General features: G+C 39.1%; 1 protein-coding gene across 1 annotated transcript in view; it reads right to left on the reverse strand.

Annotated features, from left to right (window-relative positions):
- LOC122798300 overlaps positions 1 to 20,135 on the reverse strand; it is an 855,395-nt gene extending 835,260 nt beyond the window's left edge. The window contains exon 1 of the mRNA XM_044067127.1: positions 19,872 to 20,135. Within this exon, the coding sequence (XP_043923062.1) occupies positions 19,872 to 19,977 (106 nt within the window). The 5' untranslated portion in view covers positions 19,978 to 20,135. The remainder of the gene's footprint in view (positions 1 to 19,871) is intronic.
- Between the last annotated feature and the right edge of the window lie 363 nt (positions 20,136 to 20,498).

The raw sequence follows: 20,498 nt of genomic DNA on the forward strand, positions 1-20,498 counted from the left end.
CTAGCTGTGTGTATGGTAACACACAGGTGTTAAAATCCTGGCAGCTTCTGGTGTTGGTGATAGTGTGGGAAACAGAGTCAGATGACTAGATGTGATGTCATTCTGTAAGCTATCCCAGAAATAATATTTAGATATTATACTGAGAAGTCTCTCAGTCAGACTACGCAGTCTGTTTCTTGGAACCTGACAAAGAAGGAAGACCACTCACCTACTTCATCTTATCTTGCTCTAGTAAGTGAACCAGGGAATAGTATTTTTCAGGATAGTCAGTAAAATATAGAGAGATTAGTTAAGTATTCTTTTTCTATAACTGTATGAATCTTTCCAGCTATGTTATTTTTAATATTTCCTGTGATTAAAACTCTGGTGTTTACTGTAAATAGATATTTTGTATTTTCATGTTCTTTTATTATTTATTATTAAATATATTTAAACTTTTCATTGTGGCTGGACCTTTTTAGAAAATATTTAAGTTTTGAGAGTATTTGCTTAATTTATTTGGTGCTAACTCTGGCCACTCCTGTAAGCCTGTTTTTTTGATCAACATTACCATTTGTATTAATATTAATTTCAGTCAATATAATTGGATACTCTTTTAAGAATCTTATAGTAACTGACTGGTGGCAGTGACTCTACCTTATAGTTTGGGCAAAGTTAGTAGAGTGGATAATCTGTGCCAGACTTCCCAGGTGTGTGTGTGTGTGTGTGTGTGTGTGTGTGTGTGTGTGTGTGTGTGTGTGTGTCTGTGTGAAAATTAAATCTCAAAGAGTGTGTGTCAGCTACTTGGGGCAGGGACACAAAGCAGTGGTTTTATAGAGAGGGTGCTGGAGGACTTGGCTTAGATACTAGGCTGAGGACCTAACTCTGCAGCTGTGCCAATGGGAAGCCTTATTTGGGACCTGGAGGGAGACAGATATAGAAACCCAGACATTAGACTGAGTGTGTTTCCTGTGTTCTCTTAAGGAAAATGTTGCTTGATGCATAGAGGTCTGCATCTGGAAATACTGAGTGTATGCATTTGTATTCCAAGTGAACTTCCCTCTCCAGTGTCAGTGGTGAGGATTCAGGCTCCTTGATTACTGGCCCAGAGTGGAGATGTCACACAGAGATTATGGCTGAAAATTGTATTTGAAATCAAACCAACTGCCTATTTAACATATATATAAGAAAGCCCAATAATAAATATAAAAATATTATTTTTACAAGCCAGAAACAGTGGTGTAGATGGACATACCTCTCAACTATACAGATTTTTGCATAATTTCCAGATTTTTATCTCATATTTTTGGTCTGTTATTCATAAAATTTGTAGTTTTCTGGCAAGTTATTGAGATTTGAAGTCACTAAATAATACTATATTATGACAGATATTTGAGTTTCAGACTTCAAATCCTTCTGAAACTGCATAATAATTCCATACCTGTTATAATAGAAACTTTAAAAGTTTACAGGAGTGATTTTTAAAATCTGTCTCTATTTTTGGGCCTTATTACTGGCTTTGTCCAGATTTCTTGTGCTGAGAGGTTGAGAGGTATGTAGATGGATAAAGTCATAACAGTGGCCTAAGTGACCTGAAATGGAGTAATGGCTGGTGTTTTGACAGAATTGGCGGAGGAGGATAGATGTGACTATTCTGTGATGGAAGGGATAATCCAGGGCCACACAATGCTACATTCTCTCAGAGGAGGAGGAGGAGGAGAGACAATACTACAAAATGTTTCCCTGGGGTGGGCATTTCACTTTGGAACTCATTCCCATTATAAGTGCAGAGAAGCATGCACCCACATCATTAAAGCATTGTGGCCCCATGGTGATATGGACCATCTATCCCCCCACTCAGGGCAGATGTGAGGTCTAGATAAGTATGTAGTCTTTGATGGAATGCTGGCCTCCCCTGACCATCTCTCACTCTCATGAGGGATCGCCCAAGCCAGGACAGGAGAATAAGTGGGAAAGGCTGATAGAGGGAGGCCTGATGGTCACCAGGTGCAGTTGGAAAAAGCACATGGGACAATATTTTTATGGATCACTTCTGTATTTTACTAATCCCTGGCATGAGCCCCTTGTAATGATCATGCCCACTTTTCACCTTTTACCAGTATAGTGATCTAATCACCATTCCTACTATTTCTAACACTGGGATACTAGTCATGGCTGGCATACTGTGACATAATCATATTTCTCAACCTCTTAGCATAAGAAATCTAGACAAAGCCAACAATAAAGGGAGACAAAAAAGGCTAAAATACCTTTGATAAAAATTGCTTAATACTGAGTGTACTGATACTGCTTGCACTGATTTTTGATTTTAGTATCAAATTTGTGAGATTTTTAGTATAATTAGTTTTCTGGTTCTTCTTGGTGGCAGAAGAAGGTTTCCAGGCTACTTGTTTTGTCTTAAAATTTAAATTCTCACTAGCAAGTCTACCTAAACATTATTCTAAAACTGAACTCAGGGTATCCACTAGGGGAAATAACATCTTGGATCTTACCTTTACAATATGGGAGCATCTTTCACCATCCAGTGTGTATCTTCATCACCTGTTAGGTCTAATCATAAAGCAGTCTCCTTTAAAATAAAACTGAATCCAGAGATCCCTTCTTACCAAGGTACCTATAGTAATTTCTATAAGATAAACTACCTACTCTTAAGTGATGCATTGGCACGTTTCAAATCCCCACCAAACCCAGCTAACACCACTGAATACACAGAAATGTACACCAGCACACTATACCAGCATGTAAAGAGCTGCAGAAATGCAGCTGTACTCCAAAGGAACAATTGAAGGGCAAACCTCAGAAACCAACCCACATGGTGGAAGCATAATATCAACAAGCTTTACAACAAAAGGAAAATATTTTGACCAAAAGTAAAAAGAGTAAGTCCCAGAATGTTAGAGCCCTTGTCACTGAAATAAACAACCAACCCAGGAGCTTAATAAAATCCACCAATGCCAAGTTTGAGGCTAAAATAGCTACCCAAGCCAAAGACAATCACAAGGCATTTTTTGTTATTTTCATAATCTCAATGTACTGAGCTGACTGTGAACGATGTTACCTACACTGAGGCTGAAGATACAGTGAACCAACTGGCCAATAAATTTAGCTTTAACTTTACCCCTCTACCTTCTCCATTTGTTCCTCAATATATACCTAAAACTGGCTCACTTCCAGCTACCACACAAGACCAAGTCCTAAAAGTGCTATCAAAGCAAAAAATAATGCATCAATGGTTCCTGACAATACCCTGGATGCATCTTAAATAGCAAGAAGCACAATCTAGCCACACACCTAACAACACTGTTCAGTCTCAGCCTCCATACAGGTTTTGTACCAAGTGAATGGAGAATAGCTACAGTAATTTCCCTGGATAAGGGAGGACCTTCCACAGATCCAGGCAGTTACAGACCCATAAGTCTGACCAGTCTCATATGCAAAGCCATGGAAAGATTTATCAAGGAATTAATCAATCAGGACATAAGGAACCTCCTAACACTGGACCCTTCTCAGTTTGGATTTTCAGGGGCAGATCATGCTTACTGAGGATATTTTTGGAAAGATCACCAAAGCAATGGATGAAAGCAAAACAGTACGCACAGCATAACTCAATCTGGCCAAAACTTTTGACACAATTCCCCACTCAGGCATAATACAAAAGCTAAGTAAACTGGGAATAAATCCCTGTTTAACCAGCTGGATTGCCAAATGGCTCACAGATAAGATGCAGATAATAAAAATAGGGAAGTTACCTCCACAAAGAGACCAGTTGCCAGTGGAATCCCTTGGGGTTCTGTCCTGGGAACTCTCCTGTTTGGCATCTACTTTTCTGAAGTAAAAGCAAATAGCAAAGGTCTCTGGCTGACTAGGTTTGCAGATGACTATAAGCTAGGAGCAGTTATTGAATCCCCAGATGACTTAGCTATCCTGCAGGAAGGTTTGTCTCACATAAATAACTGGTGTCAAAATCGTGGTCTGAAACTAAATGTCAAAAATGTATTATTGTATCCTTTGGGAAATCATCTACCGCAGAGAACTACCACATTGATAATACTCCCTTAAGAGGTGACCTAGTTGTTCAGGATTTGGGAACTTATGTGGAGTGTGACCTAACTTTTGACCAACATGTGTCTATTGTTGTAAAATGACCTCCTATATTGCATAGCTTATAAACAAAGGGATTGCTTCTAGATCTAGGAATGTCATTGTCCCCCTTTACTCAGCCCTCATTAGGCCATTCATTGAATATAATGCCCCCTTTGGAATCACTCTATCCAGATACATGTAACGACTGTAATTCCCACTGAGATAAATTACTAAAAGGATACAAGGCCTAACCAACATATCCTAAATGGAGCGACTCAAAGCCTGGTAACTATACTCTGTATCTTACAGACAGCTAAGAGGTGATCTGTGTCTGGCATACAGGCAGCTTTTGATTCAATACTGATAGATTTACTACACTTCAGCAAGTGAAATGGCAATAACAATACTCTATTTAGGGGACTAAACCTTTTCTTCAATATGAACAGAACAGTTTGGAGGGATAGATGTATCTTGCAAGGTTACCGCTGCTCTGAACAGACTGCCATCCACATAAAACAAGGTTCACCCCTGCCCATATTTAAGCACAACTTGGATCTATGGATGTGAAACAGAAAATTAATCTCTGAATTGCCCCCTGTACATAGGTTCATAGGTATATACTAGGCTAATCACCACTAAGGCCCTTATAAGCCTAGCCTTGCAACCCAAATGTGGCATGCAAATTTGATTTATATAGGTGATGATTTACTGACTGCTTCTGTCCATTGGAGGCATAGGAGTCAGACTAGAGGTACATTTCTGATTACCCATCCATTGTTGCAACACTTAAATAGAGATAGGAAGGAACTCTGCTTCACATGGATGGGGAGCCTGTTACAGAGAATGGTATTTCTCAGAGAATCTTATCTGTCTCTCCAACATGTTGTATTTATGTCACAAGCAACATTTAGGTCCTTTAATGTAGTGGTTCTGATGTTGTTTGTTTTGCAGATGTCCATAACAAAGGCAGGTCCTAAACACTTTATCCTATGCATGTGTCCCCTCAAATTATCTATGGTATGAGCCCAGTTAATCTCATTAGGGTAATATATAATTATTGAGCATGGGATAGGTGAGGCCACTCACTAACCAAATGGGATAGGTTAAGTCAAGCATAGAAAAGGAAATAGGCTAGGCTTAAAATGGTCTGCAAGGGCAGCTAGCCTAGTATTTACCTATAAACCAATGAACAGAGACCTAAAAGCAGGGACAGATTATTAAATACTGATTTTGTAAACTTACAAAGTTGGTAGAATAGCAGGTTTCACATTAGCATGCTTTTTCTGAATGGTATGAAGTCTGTAACTCAAATATTTGCCATTCTTTAATGACTTCACTTCTAAATGATTTGATGGAAAATCATACATTTTATGATGAATAGACCAAAAATATGAGGAAAAAAATCTGTAAAATTATGGACAGTTGAGAGGTATGATGGGAACATGGTCATAGCTTGAGACACTTCAGGAGTTTTACCCTTTTTCCCCCACACTCTTGTTTTTTCCATTTTATACATTGGGAACACAGTGACAGCCTGAGACACTAGGGGAGTTTTTACCTCTTGCTCCATGACCCCCAGCTTTTCCATTTTATACAGTATATCCAAGCAGGCCATAATCTTGAATTCTTCTGCATTAGCTACCCTTTGGCAGTTTCCAGCCAAAGATGCATCTGTGTATATGAAACATGGTTGCATGACCTCCTAGGCATCCATAATAGGCTGTATCGCTATAATAAGTCCAACAGTTTTTCGCTCACCAAATTTTAATGCTAGCATTGTTAAATGACCTCTGGTGGTTTATGATATATTCAGTACTAAAAACCCTCAGTCAGTGGGTGGGCAGTTTATTAATTACTTTTCATTTCCTGCTGTCACTTGACGAGGAAGTTTTATTTTGCCCGTTGAAGGAGTTTGGGGCTCTGTTTGGAAATATGAATAATTTTAGGACTTGGCTTTATCCTGAAGTCTTGACCTGGTTGTGCTGTGCTGAGGTTGGAAGCCCAAAAAGTGACTGAGATTGCTGTTAATGCATTTAATTTTTTTTCCTACAATTTATATGTGGTGATGACAAGGCATGGGAGGTATGAAAGGCTGCTCTCCAGCTGTTGTGTTTCAAATGTGCCTGCTCTACAGGCAACTTTATATAAATTAACAAATATCATACCTAGTCATAGAAAATCCAGAAAAAATCTGACCTTTAATTGTAGTCTTGTTTAATATCCATAATGTAGTGTTAATCAAGTCTTTAAGACTTGGGTATTTTCTTATACTACAGTGGTTTCTTCAGATACTTTACATGCAGGTGGTATAGTCCATTATAGGTTTAGCTTGCCCATTTACCATCTCATCTCTACCTTTTAAAGTCACCTTTATGACCCTGGGGGCTTGGTGAAAATCTTGCAGACTGTTTCCAAGTAACTCCAAAAACCTAAGCAATGGAACTTGGCCTGAACACTGCAATTAAAGATTGTACTTTTTAAGGTTTGTTCTGAGTAATGACTTGCTTTACAGTATGTTAGTGCCTTGCTGAATACTTTATCCACTGTAACATCTCTCTCACCCTCTCGCACTCTTTTTTTTGCTTCAGTGCAAAAGTCTAAGCTTGAAACAGATATCTCTTCCTACCTACTTCTGGGTCAAGACTTATAATGGCAGAATTATTATAACTTCTAAGACTGTTTTATTAGAATAGCTCCTTGGTCACAGCTTATCTAGTTGGAATTAAGACCATTAAGACCCCACATCAACCACAATGAAGCTTGATTACTTGCACTGCTCCTGTGTAATGTTTAGCTTGGCTAGCAATCTGTGGTGAAGTCCAAACCACCTTAAAAGGATCTAACAACCTTAAAACTCATAGCCTGTCTGTTGCCTCCCAACCTATTGAACTGCTTTTTTATTTTTCCTTTGCTCTTCCTTAACTAACTCCTGTATTCTTTAACTTTTCAATTTGATAAACTACCTGCAGTTCTGCTGATTGATTGTATTTCTCTTGCCATCAACTGTCAGTCAGTCCAGCCTGCTCCATTTGCCCTCCCTATGCTCAGGCCAACTCCACTCCCCTACCATACCCCCATTCCCACCCACCCCCACATACTTTAGATTTATACTCTATTCATCCTTACCACTCCCTCCTGCCACACCCTATTTCCTCCCAAACCCTCCTAGCCAGTTTCTCTTCCTACTCTATACTAGACTCCGCCCACATCTCAGCCCCAACCTACCTCCCTACTGTCTAGATAACAACTATTTTATCTTGACATTCCTAATAACCTCTTCTCAGTCTTGTCGTATACTTCTGAAACATGATATCTACCTGCCTCACCCTACTTTACATCATTGATACATCTCGTCCTCTCTACAGCTCTCCTCATTCTCTCTAGCTCTACCTCCTACCATCACACTCTAACGTACATCACCCCTACACCTACACTTTCCTACCATCAAGCCTATCTCTCAGTAGCTTACTCATTCCCTGTTACCCCAGTCCTTTTCTGCCACAAGGACGCTTACCTATTTAAAATAAAACTATTCTCTCAAAACCCTCTCTCACCCAAAATAAAACCAAAATCTCTCTATTTTAACCTACTCCACTCATGTCCAAAACTTCCTATTCTAAATCTTCTACTATCTGGAGATGTACACCCTAATCCAGAACCAGCCTCCAACTCCTCACTCCCTACCCAGCCCAGAACCCCCTTCCCTCCAAACTCCACCTCTCAGACTTTCACCTCCTTTTCTGCCAGAAACCTTACTATATTCTCAATCAGCATTCAAATTATACTAAACAAAGTCACTGAACTACATGTCTGGATATCTCAGCACTCCCCTGACATTCTCACTATCTCTGAAACATGGCTGAAACCCCACATATCTGACAAAGAATTTTTACACCCTGGCTATAATATCATTAACCAAGATAGACCCATGAAAAAAGGAGAAGGTATAGCACTACTGTACTCAGACTACCTCACCTTCTATCTTCAAGCTTTCTCCCACCCAACTTTCACCCAGCTGAAGTCCTCATATTAAACTGCAAATTGAACAATCATAAAAAGATAGCCATACCATCTATCTATATACCCCAGGAAACAACATCTTTATCCTTGAACATTTTCTCTCCTGAATCTCTAACACAATTTCCTATGAAACCATTACACTGGGCGATGTTAACATTGATTGGAATTCTCTGTCCTCTGACACTCCAAATGCCAGTATTAACCTTTTTGGCTTCTCCCAATATATCACAACCCCTTCCCGCCTGAATTTGCACTCTAATACTAGCACTACACTTGACTGGATCCTCACCTCTCACTCCAGCCTCTATCACAATCCCTCCACACTACCTGATTCCCTAAGTGATCACCTCCCTTACCTCTGTCCAGTGATACTCCCTCCATGGGGCCAAATCCCATCTCTACAAAGACTGTCACAAACTGTCTAATTTCAACCCTGACACCTTTAATTAAATACTCTCCACTATTAATTGGTCCTTCCTGCACAATCCCTCTCTTGAAGAGGCTGTACTACAGTTCAATAGCATCTTTCTTAACATGCTAAACTCCCTAGCTCTCATCAAAAAAAATAGAATTAAATCTAACTTTGCACCTTGGATAAGTCAAGACAATCGCTTCCTCATGCAAAAGAGAGATAGTGCCGGGAAAACCTGAAGTAAAGACAAATCCCCTTACAATTTTGAATGCTACAGAAAATTATGCAACCTTGCAAACAAACAAGTCAACCGAACAAAAAATAATTTTTACCTAAAGCCACAAATAAACACCCACTCTAACTCCAAGAAATTCTGGAATACTGTCCAAAAGCTGCTACACCCAGGTAACTCCCTGCAACAAATCCTTCTCAAACTGCTCTGACTTACAAACTGCCACACTTCTTAACACCTTCTTCATCAACTCAATCCATAAATTAACTAAGGAAGACACAAATACCTACCCCTCTATTTCTCCTCACCCATCCACTCACTCAACATCCTTTACACTTAAGCCCATCCCCCTATCTATATCAAATCTCTACTCAGTAAACTCAAACCATGTACCCCTTCTGCCAATAATTTGCATCCTCTCTTCTTTAAAGTTGCAGCAAATACTATTGCATATTCCCATTTCCATACTTATCAACAAATCAATCCAAGAAAACATAGTCCCTGAAATCTGGAAGAAATTCAATGTTATTCCTCTACATAAAGAAGGTAACTCCACAGACCCCTCAAATTACAGACCTATCGCTATATTGTCTCCCCTTTCAAAGATTCTTGAAAATTGTATTCATAAACAGCTCTTTGCTCATCTATTACAAGAAAATCTCTTTACTCCTACACAATGTGGCTTTTGTCCTAACCACAGTACAGCCATAGCACTAATATCTTTTACACACAGTATCTCTTCATCTCTGGACAACAAGTAGATTAGTCTCATGTCTATTCGTTGAACTCCCTAAAGCCTTTGACACTGTCTCCCACAACGTACTCCTGTCCAAACTATCTACCTTAATCTCTCCAACTCTACTCTCTTCTGGTTCTCTAGCCACCTCTCTAATAGTTTTCAGTCTGTGAAATGGCCCTCTGCATGCTCCCTTTTCCTTCCAGTCTATACTGGGATTTCCCAAGGTTCCATCCTTGGACCCCTTCTAGTCAACATCTTCACTAACAACCTCTATCAAGCCTGCCCTCACTCCTCTCTAATACAATACACTGATGAGTTTGCAATAATTTCCACCTCTGACAATCTACCCCCATCTTCTCACTCTTACCCAAGAATCTCTCCACTCAGTTTAAAGATGGCTAACTTCTAATTAACTCCTTCTTAACTCCAACAAAACTAAACTCCTGCTCTTCCTTCCTAAATCCTTCCAACACCTCAAATCCACCTTCACTGTCACCTCACTTAACAAAACAACTATCATGGTTGAACTTCACACTAAGTTATTAGGAGTTATAATTGATGATCAACTTAAATTTGATCTACATATCCTAAACTGCATTAAAAAGACACTCCAAAAACTTGGTCTACTATATAGAAATAAAAAATTCCTGACAAACGAATCCAAACTCTCTCTGGTATAAGCCTACTTTCTACCCACCCTTCTATATTCTGCCCCAATCCTCACTAACCTTCAAACTAATCTCTTGACTAAACTTGTACTCACATGTAATAAAATTGCCAGATTTGCTGCCAACCTACCATATTGCTCAAACCACTGCCTTTCTCTAAAAAACCTTCAGTGGCCTGAATTTCGCTGTCAATTCCTTCTGCCTCACCTTCACCTCACCCGCTCCATACCTAACAAACTCCACTCCTGTCTAGCTATCTCTAGCCTTATTACTCCCTATATTCCTAATCGTGTACTCTGCCGCTCAAACAACATCTCCTTCAGATTTACAAACCTAACAAAACCATTGGCACACTTCTGTATAACCACTCTGTCACAAATGCTTGGAATAAACTGCCCCAAAGTATAAAACTATTTTCTAACACAAACTGCTTCAAAAACACTAAAAAAACTATCTACTTAACTCCTGGACTTGCTCTTTCACTGGCCCAATGTAATCAACCTCTATCCCTCCCTTCTTGTATCAACCTCCCCTCTTTCCAATCACTCCACCTTCTATCTGCAATCACTCCTTCTCTTATCCTGTACTTGCTCCACAGGATAAGCTATTACAACAACGATTTCAGTCTTGCAAGTGTTTTACTAATTTTTCACCAAAACTTCCTTAATAAACTGACACTTGCTATGCCTACTACAACTATTGTATCCTACCACTGTAACTGTCACTTTGTGTATGAGGATGCCTTACATCTGTAGGATTATGCCTTATATTAGTAAAGAAATGTACTCTAATCTTTGTATAAGATGCTACTACATTGTGCCTACTATCATACAGTCTCTAATTATTCTTATTGTAACACTATATGTTTTGAATTTATATGTGATTGCTGTTTTACTATTCACTGTATATTATCAACCTTTTTTGGAGCTTTTCTCCTCAGGTCTCTGCAGAAAATGGAAATCTGCCCAGCCAGACTAATCTGGTCAATAAATGTCCAATAAATAAATTAATTAAAAAGGAATTCAGACTTCTGGAAACAGTACTAGCAATAAAAGCAGTGTCCATGGGTACTAGCTAAGAAAATTTGTTTCAGATGCAACCTTGCAGAGTTACATTGCAGAAGAATGTTTAGTCCTCTCAATGTGTACCATAAACAATTAACCCTTTAACAGCAAAAATACTACCTGTAATTACCATGTACATAGTTTTGTGAGTTAAATTCTCCTAGACTGAAGTTCTTGCAATACTCAGATATGTCATTCTGTTAGCAGAGGCCCGGTTTGCTAAATACAGGTTTTGTGTAATTCCAAAAGAAACAACTACAGTTAGATCTGGATTTTTGGCAAGTACTTAGAATATGCACTATCATCATAAAATTCTCTTCTCATAGATAAAAGTTAAAAGGTGGCCTTTGAAGTCACTTAATAATTATGCACAAGCACACATGCATATGTGTGTGTGTGTGTGTGTGTGTGTGTGTGTGTGTGTGTGTGTGTGTGTGTGTGTGTGTGTGTGTGTGTGTGTGCGCATGCGCTTGCGTGTGCAGGTCCCTTTTAAAACATTTAAAACCCATAACATCTAATTTCATAACACTGAGACCAGAACATCTAAAACCCAAAACATCTAAAACCCATAACATTGAATTTCATAACATCTAACAGTACAAGTCACATGAAAATAACATCCCCTCCACATATAACGACATATAATGACACCAAACTACCAAACACACTTTTTACTATGTTTCTGCAGGGGGGCTTGATACAGTGGGGTTAGCAAATTAACTTTTTTTCACTGTAGCGCGATCTTGGAGTTGGTATACTTCATTTACAGGGGGGTGAAGCCCCTCACAAGGGGGGTGCTGGGGGGCTTGCTCCCCTGCAGAAACCTAGTAAAAAGTGTGTTTGGTAGTTTGGTGTCGTTATATGTGGAAGGGATGTTATTTTCTTGTGATTTGTAGTGTTAGATGTTATGAAATTCGATGTTATGGGTTTTAGATGTTTTGGGTTTTAGATGTTCTGGTCTCAATGATATGAAAATTAGATGTTATGGGTTTTACATGTTTCAAAGTAGACCCACGTGTGCGTGTGTGTGTGTGTGTGTGTGTGTGTGTGTGTGTGTGTGTGTGTGTGTGTGTGTGTGTGTGTGTGTGTGTGTGTGTGTGTGTGTGTGTGTTCCTAGCACTGGCTTGCTTGTGCTATGTATTTTGTACTATTTTATGCCAATGACTGAATGTATTTCTGTGGCTTGTTTAGAGTTTGCGGTTTTGCTGTGCTGTACAAGCTGTGTATCTTGATCTGTCTTGTAGTCTTAGCCATTCAGTTCTGCATTTGATGAATGGGATATATTGTTAACAGCGACATACAATACAAGTTCCTTATTGTTTGGCTTTTAACTTTAGTTAGTTGCTTTTTTGAACTAGTTATTAAATTGTCTTTTTTTAATACCTTTGTTAACTTCAGATATTACACAGTGACATAGGCATACATACAGTAAAGAGAAAACAAAACATTACAAAGATTTTTGTTTTTCATGCACTATACATGTATGGTTTCTTTCTTAATAACTATTTCTCAATTTAACATTATATAAATTGCTCAACTCCTGCCTTCCCTAAAATTTGACTCCCCCTCCTTTGTTAGCACCGATTCTATTTATTCTAACATAGTTTGTTCTTTTCCTTTACTAAATATTCCACCTCTGAGTATTTTATCTCCTTTACAACATTCAATAAATTTGTTAGTATTGGTTTCATTTTTGAGTTCCCTTCTCTAGTAATTGTTTTTGACAGCCAACAGCATTTAACTTAGTAGTGCTTTACTTTGTTTAGACAATTCAGTTTCTACATCCCAGCTCAAAAGAACTATTTCCTTGGTTATAATAATATGCTCCCATAAAATTTCTGACAAAGTACCCTGAGGGGAATTTTTTAAATCTACCAACTTGTTGCATTAAAAAAAAATGTTCCCAAGTACCCCACTCTTTCCCATCACACATTTAATAAATGCTGTCTACCTCTGGAAAAATTATTTGAAGTCTGTTTGGGCTATAAAAATACCTGTAAAAATACTTCCATGCAAAAATCCTTAACCTTCTAGATTCTGTTACATACCTGAAAGCCATTCAAATACCTTCCATTGTTCCTTTATATGTTGCCTTTCATTCTCATTTCCCAGTTTTTTCTAACTACTTCTGATAGATTTGCATAGCTATCGTGAATTATTTTCTATGCCATTTTGTTGTTAAATTGTTGAGCAAATGTTTTCTATTCCTCATGCATCTTTTCACAACTGGGCAAAAGTGATGTTGAACAGAACTAACATCTTTAACAAATGGGCATACTTGTACGTAACACATCACTAATGGCACAATGTGCTTTTCTTTGAAAGCTCCAGTCGTTCTAAAACTGTTGTTGTTGTGGTCTGGGCTGAGAAAATGAATGATTTTCACAAACTGAGGTGATTTTAAAACAACTATGTTTCTGTCATTAGTGTTACTGCGTTTTATTTAAACTCTTGCTTTTTAATAGTAATAATACCCATTTGCTATCTATGTAGGCCCACAGGACACACAAACCCTTTTCAGGAGTGACCTGGGAGCAATGCCTGGTTATAAACTTGCTAAATTGTTTTAAATATTAAATCATTGTCATACAAGTTGCATCTATTCTTAACCAATGATTTCACATTATGTCTAATTAAGTATAATTATTTAAACTGTAGAATTTGTTATTATTTTTGAAGATTGTCTCATTTCTGAGTCACTGAACATTGCATAGTGCTTGATTGTACATTGCATTGTGCTTGTGTATATACACATTTTTTTCTATGTAGTTAGTCTGAACTACTCTGTTATTAATTAGATTTCTGTATTTTTTGTTTATGAAATGTTTTGCATTTCACCTCAGCTGAATCTGAAACTGGTCAATATTGATCAGTGCACCACCTCAGTAAACAAATATAAATGAACAAATGAATGAATGAATAAATTATTGTTCTTAAAACATTTTTGTAATACTTTGCAGCTTTTCTTCGCAGGCCTCCACTTAAAATGGGCAACTACCCAGTCAGACTTTCCCTGTAATCAAATGCCAAAAAATAAATAAAGTGACTTGCTGAAGGTCATACAACAGGCAAATGAGAGCTGAACCTTGTACCAAAAGAACAAGAACTACAGCTCACAGCCTTAACCCTGTGCAGCAACTTCTAGGCAAAAAATGGGCACACATGTACATAACCCATGAATACAAACACAGTCAGTTGCTTTAGTGAAACTGACTGCGACATAAAGACAGATCATTTGGTCCAGCTCACTTGCCTGTAAGAGAAATAGATACATTAATCGATATAAATAAGGCACTATCATCACCATCAAGACTTTTCTCTGATAGTCATTTTACAGACTGCCTCTCTCCATAAGGGACATAGGCAGTACCCCAGCAGTGAATTTAAGGTTCCTCATAAATTTATCCAAATTCTTTTTGAAGAGAGTGAGGGACATGCTTTGTTTTTGTGAAGGTGGGAAGCTTATTCCATTGACAAGGTAGCCTTTGGAATATGAATCTCTCTCTCCAGCAAGTTCTGTTAGTCACAAATAAGGTTTTGGCCCATGGAATGTGTTACCCTTGTATAATTCCCTTGCAAATATGTAACATTTTCATCAGGGCTAGATCAGAGTGCGCCTTATAAGTCAGGCATAAGTCGGCCCTAGATAAAATACATAGGATAAAGCCTTTAGTTGGGCCACATAAGACATGTGTCTTACACTTTGTATTTTTTTAGTGGGAAACCTCTGGGGCCGCTCCAGTTGGTGTAAGTGCCTGGTTAGGTATATGCAGAAGGGAGCATTGTACTTGATTATGGACCTGAGGAGGGCTGAGTACAATGACTTCCTTTGACCTTGATGCCATGCCTTTGCTTATAAGTTGAGCCACACAAAAGGCTTTCCTCACTACTATAGCTACCTGGTGGTCAAAGTTGAGGTTACTGTCTATCAGTGTTCTTAGTTCCCTCACCGATGGATCTACTTTTAGGGGTGTGCTAGCAATATTACAATCTGCATGGATATCTGATTTTCTGAAGAGTATGGTTATGCATTTTTTAGCATTTAGTCTCAGACCATGGTATTGGCACCAGTCGTTTGTCATTTTTAGGTCTGTTTGTAGGATGTCAACATCATTTGGGGGATTTGATAATGGCTCCCAAGTTAAAGTCTTCAGTGAACTGGGTGAGCTAGAGGCACCCAACATCGGCCTTCCCTTCAGAGAAGTATATACCAAACAGGAGGGGTCCCAACACTGAGCCCTGTGAAAAACCACCAGCAACAAGTTTCTTATCAGAAGTGGATTCACCTATCTGGACAACATGTATCCTGTCAGTAAGCCAGTTTGCTATCTGCCTGACAATGTAGGGATGTATGAATAACACAGTAAGTTTATCTATGATCTCCAAATGGGGATTGTGTCAAAAGCTTTGACACAGGGGACATAGATGCCAGGGGCAATAGGTGCTGATCACGAAATAAGGGTAAGAACTTGGCTAGGCCTTTAAAGGCTATAGGGTCATTAGCCTAGTAACTTCCTATTATCCTATGAACAGGTCTAGAGAAGCAGTATGTACCGTTTTACCCTCATCCATGGCCCTGGTGACTTTCTCGAAGAAGTACACTAGACTGAGCAGGCAAGACCTCCCTTTGACAAAGCCAAATTGGGTCTGATCCAGTGTTTGGAGATTTCCTATGTCATTATTGATCAGGTCCATGATAATTCTCTCTATGGTCTTGCAGATAAGACTGGTCAAGCTTATGGGCTTGCAGTTCCTTGGATCAGTTGATGGGCCCCTGTTGTACAGAGGGATGACTGCTGCAGTCCTCCATTACTCTGGGACAAAACCTGTCTGGAGACTGTGGTTACAGGTGGTTTCAAGTGGCCCTGATAGATCCTGTTTTACTCTATTTAAGAAGCATCCTGGAATGTTGCTAGGACCCATGGTGATTGTGGTTTTGGCTTTAATGAATGCAGTAAGGACCTGTTCCCATGTAATGACCATTACTGGGTGGGGGTAGAAATTTGAACTGAACTTATCAACCAGCAGGTTTGCTATAGTTTCAGGCTGGGTGTAAGTGCTGCCATTAATGATTAATTTGGCACATTGCTGAGCATTTTCCCTGAGGTTATGAACATAATTTAAAAAGCCTTATGATTATCTTTTACCTGGGAGGGTGTCTTTGCCTTGCAGTTTGCTTTGGCAGATTTGACCAGCTCTCTAATTTGTTTGTTTAGATTAGTGAGTGTCTTTTTGCATTATTGTGCCTATTCCTTCTTGGACAGTATTTGTTTCCTTTTGTTGACTAGCCTATTTATGCTAGGGGTCCACCAAGGTGGTTTATTTTTGCCAGCAATCATAGACTTGATTTGCACAGGTACTGCCTCCTCTTTGCAGCTATGAATTTGGTTGTACAGTGCTTTTTTGTACAGCAGAGTAGGCTTCAGTGTCAACTGGGTTTGGAGGGGCTTGGAAGTTTAATAAGCTGTCATTCAGTTTGAGGTAAATAATGTTGGCAAAGTTTTTAACAGGTTTGGAGTTTGATGAGGGTTTTAGGTTAGTTTTAAAACTAAATGACATCATTTTGTAGTCAGATCTTACCAGGGAGGAGTCAATGCACAGCAGAGAGCAGCACCCCCCCCCCATGTTCATGGGTACCAAGTCTAGGATATTTGTACCTCTAGATCGGGAGCTTACTCGTTACCCCAAGGTGTTCACATTGATGAAGTCCAACAATCTCTGAACAAGTGAATTATGGGTTGTATAGGTCTCCCAATATATAGAGAGGCAGTTGAAGTAACCCATAAGTATGGTATTAGGCTGAATGTTATGAAATTCCAGTAGGTTTAGGTAGGAGGTGTGTTTTTTTAGGCTCATGTTAGGGGATCTGTAATTAACAAAGATATGATAGGGGTCGCACCTATGGTTAGTTGGGCACGAAACAGGTCAAGCAAGTCATGTTGTTGGACCAGTCTAGTGGTGTGCTTGTCTTTTATGAACACCGAGACACCACCTCCTCCTTTTGTTTTATCCTGAGCTGATGAGATGAAAATGTACAAAAGGCATTGTAGCCTTTGATAACTGGGGTGTTGTCCATGGTTCTAAACCATGTTTCCATAACTGCACATATGTCTGTGTTCTCCAGAATAAGGAGTGCTTCCTGGTAGTGCAGTTTTTTATTTAAAATCCTTGCATTTAGCACCATTACCTTTAGGTGGTCAAGAGTGATTTTTGTTATGTTGGAGGGCTTAACTGTCTCCCAGGCTGACAGATATTGGAACCCCTTGTTGTGACACCAGAAACTAAGCCAATTGTTGAAGTCAATCATTTTTGCTGGTACTGTGGCATCATCATTGGTGAAGGTAGGATGCTACTTACTTAGATTCATACCTGCCCGGGACACATATTCACAGATCTACATCATGTCTGTCTTCATATAGTCCAGTGAGGTATGTCTTCGGTCATTTACTCCTACATGGACTATGACACTGCACTGGTACTTGTGGTTTAAAGACCTAAGTGCGTGTGTGATCTTGTGGATCCTAGATTCAGACAGACAGCTCACTGTGATTTTCTCCATGTTTAGACTGGTAAGGGGGACATCAGTATGTCCTACAATGGAATCCCCAATAACTAAAACATTTGGTTGTGTGGTGTGTTGCCTTACGGGCTTGGAAGTAGGGCTACTATGATTTTCAGAGTTATGTGAGGTGCTGTCTTTTTTGAGTGTGTGTGGGGGCCACTGAGAGATGATTTTAAGAGGTGTTTGAGGTTTGTGAAGATTACATGTGAAAACCTCCACATATGTGAATCTATGTGTTTGTACCTTGGTGTTGGTAGTGAGTGTTTTGGGTGTAACACTGACAACCTGGTTTGCATTTTTGTGTGTGTGTGTGTGTGTGTGTATGAGCTTTGCCTCCAATGACATTGTGTACCTACATCTGTCACATACTTTGTCTGCCTGTTCCAAAATTAAGTGGTTATCAGTGAACATGAGACAGTCACTGCACTGCGTCAGGATGCCCATATCTACCAGGCCACAAACAAAGATGACAGGGAAGCACCTATCCATTACACCAATCCTCGCTAGATAGGAAAGAGTAGGGGAGAGTCACTTAAAGGTCTAAATGAGAGTGTTTAGTAGTTTACTATAGGATGACCTGCAGTGGTGCTGTCCTGAGCTCAAACTGGCAGCTCTTCAAGCAGCTGTTAGCAGTGGGTGACTATGGAGAGCATTTCCTATAGAGGATTTTAAACTGGAGAGGTTTGCTTATATACAAGGCATGAGTAACCATGTTTTTATATTTCTTCACCAGAAACTATTTCTTACTTCACCTTACTGAGGTGTTCTTGTGGATCTAGTTTTCTTCTGCCATGCTTTTTCTAAAACATGTTTCCCCTTCTGCTTTCATACCTAAACTATTGTTTTCCCTTCAAGTTCTTGAACCCAAAGGATTTGTCTTCTGTTTGCCGAAGCCAAGATTCTCAAGGCTTGTTAGCCTGTTGTTTGTTCACTACATACTTTGTCTTTGCTAAACTAGTGCATTATTGTTTCTCTCAGATCACATTTCTTATTTATTTGCATTTCTTTACTGGGAAAGTCTGAATAGGCTGAAGCCTGTTTTGAGCAGTGTCCCTGGGTGAAAAGCTCCAAAATCTTCTTCTTCTTCTTTCAGCTTTTCCCAGTTAGGGGTCGCCACAGCGGATCACCTGTCTGCTCATGATTGGCAGTGGAGTTTTACAGTGTCGAGTTGCCAGCCCGGCACCCAACCTTCCACAGAAGGCACACACCATGCACACACTCACACCTAGGGCCAATTTAGAGTGTCCAGTCCACCTACAGCATGTCTTTGGGATGTGGGAGGAAATTGGAGCACCCAGAGGAAACACACGCGACCACAGGGAGGACATGCAAACTCCGCACAGAAGGCACCCCAGCTGAGGATCAAACCGGAGAACCTCTTGCTGTGAGGTGGCAACGCTAATCGCTGCACCACCGTGACCATTCAGCACAACTCTCTGAGCTATTCCATTCCATGTATCAAGACAAACAATCCTTACTCCTTTGTCCTGAAAGTTTCCACAAGCCCAGGTTAATTTACAAATCTGAGTCAAGTAAGTATTGTGGGCGGAGAGACGACTGCTTTATGAACAGACTGCCAAAAGGAATGGTTTACTTATTGAACTACAGAAAATGCGCCAGTAAAACATTAAATACTTGTGTGCCTTGCAGAACTGCTTAAAACAGCAAATGTACACCCATAAAATACAAAACAAAATGTCACCGTAGTATGACCTTATATTGTTTATCTGTTCCATGTATGCATGGTATGAAACTGTATTATTAATACCATAAACAACTTAGCAAAATATGAAAATTAGCACATGCTGAGTATGAACTTAGTTGCCATAGCAGAAAGAAAAATAAATGTTGCTATCATTTGTAACATATCAAAATTAAGACCTCAGAAGGCACATTTCAGACCATCTACAGACAGCTTATACAATTAAAATAATTTTCTACAAGGCTAAGTCCTAGATGTGATGGAGTACAAGTTTCTATAGTATTCACTGTGTTAAGTATCATTACGAACACAGAACGAAAACTGATAACCACTGCACCTGTCTAGTAATATGCTCATTTGTAGCAATGATGAAGAGTATGAACACTTACCATCACTGGAAGCTGAAGCAGCTGTCGCACTGAAGAAAACAGTAATAGCAAAAACCAGGATACTAAGAATTATCACAAAAGCATGCACTGAAGCACATATGGACATTTTGTTGTGCACCTGTGTTGCTGTTACCACTTTTAACAGAGCAGAAAATGGCAAAAGGAAGCATGGCTCTAAAAAGGTTGGTATATTCCAGGTTAATGTGTAGGCTAGGCTCTTAAATGGGCTTATTCATGTGTCAGCAGCTCACTCTTATCAGAGGAACTCTTCCCTCTTTCATGATTTATGATCATTCTTTTAAATGAGCAGGCACAATAAAATTGCAGGATCAAAGCTGCCGCTGAGATTCAGGACACAAGAATATACGGAAGTGAACATAAATTCTTATATGCTTATAACACACTACATTATAAAAGGATTTTTTCTTAAATTATAATACCAGTTTTTACAGTATTATTCTGAAAGTATATTTCTGTATTTATATGCATTACATGTTTGCAAATGTGTGTACTTTCAGATAAGTTTATCCACAGTTTCATCCAAGGTGCTTAGTGTAAACTGAAATTGATGTTCAGACAAAGACTTCTTTCTCTTTGCTGTATACAAAAATATTTTATGACTTTTTT

The sequence above is a fragment of the Protopterus annectens genome, chromosome 3.part1 (genome assembly GCF_019279795.1).
Source record: "Protopterus annectens isolate FY-2018-M chromosome 3.part1, PAN1.0, whole genome shotgun sequence".
In the NCBI taxonomy this organism is placed as follows: domain Eukaryota; kingdom Metazoa; phylum Chordata; order Ceratodontiformes; family Protopteridae; genus Protopterus; species Protopterus annectens.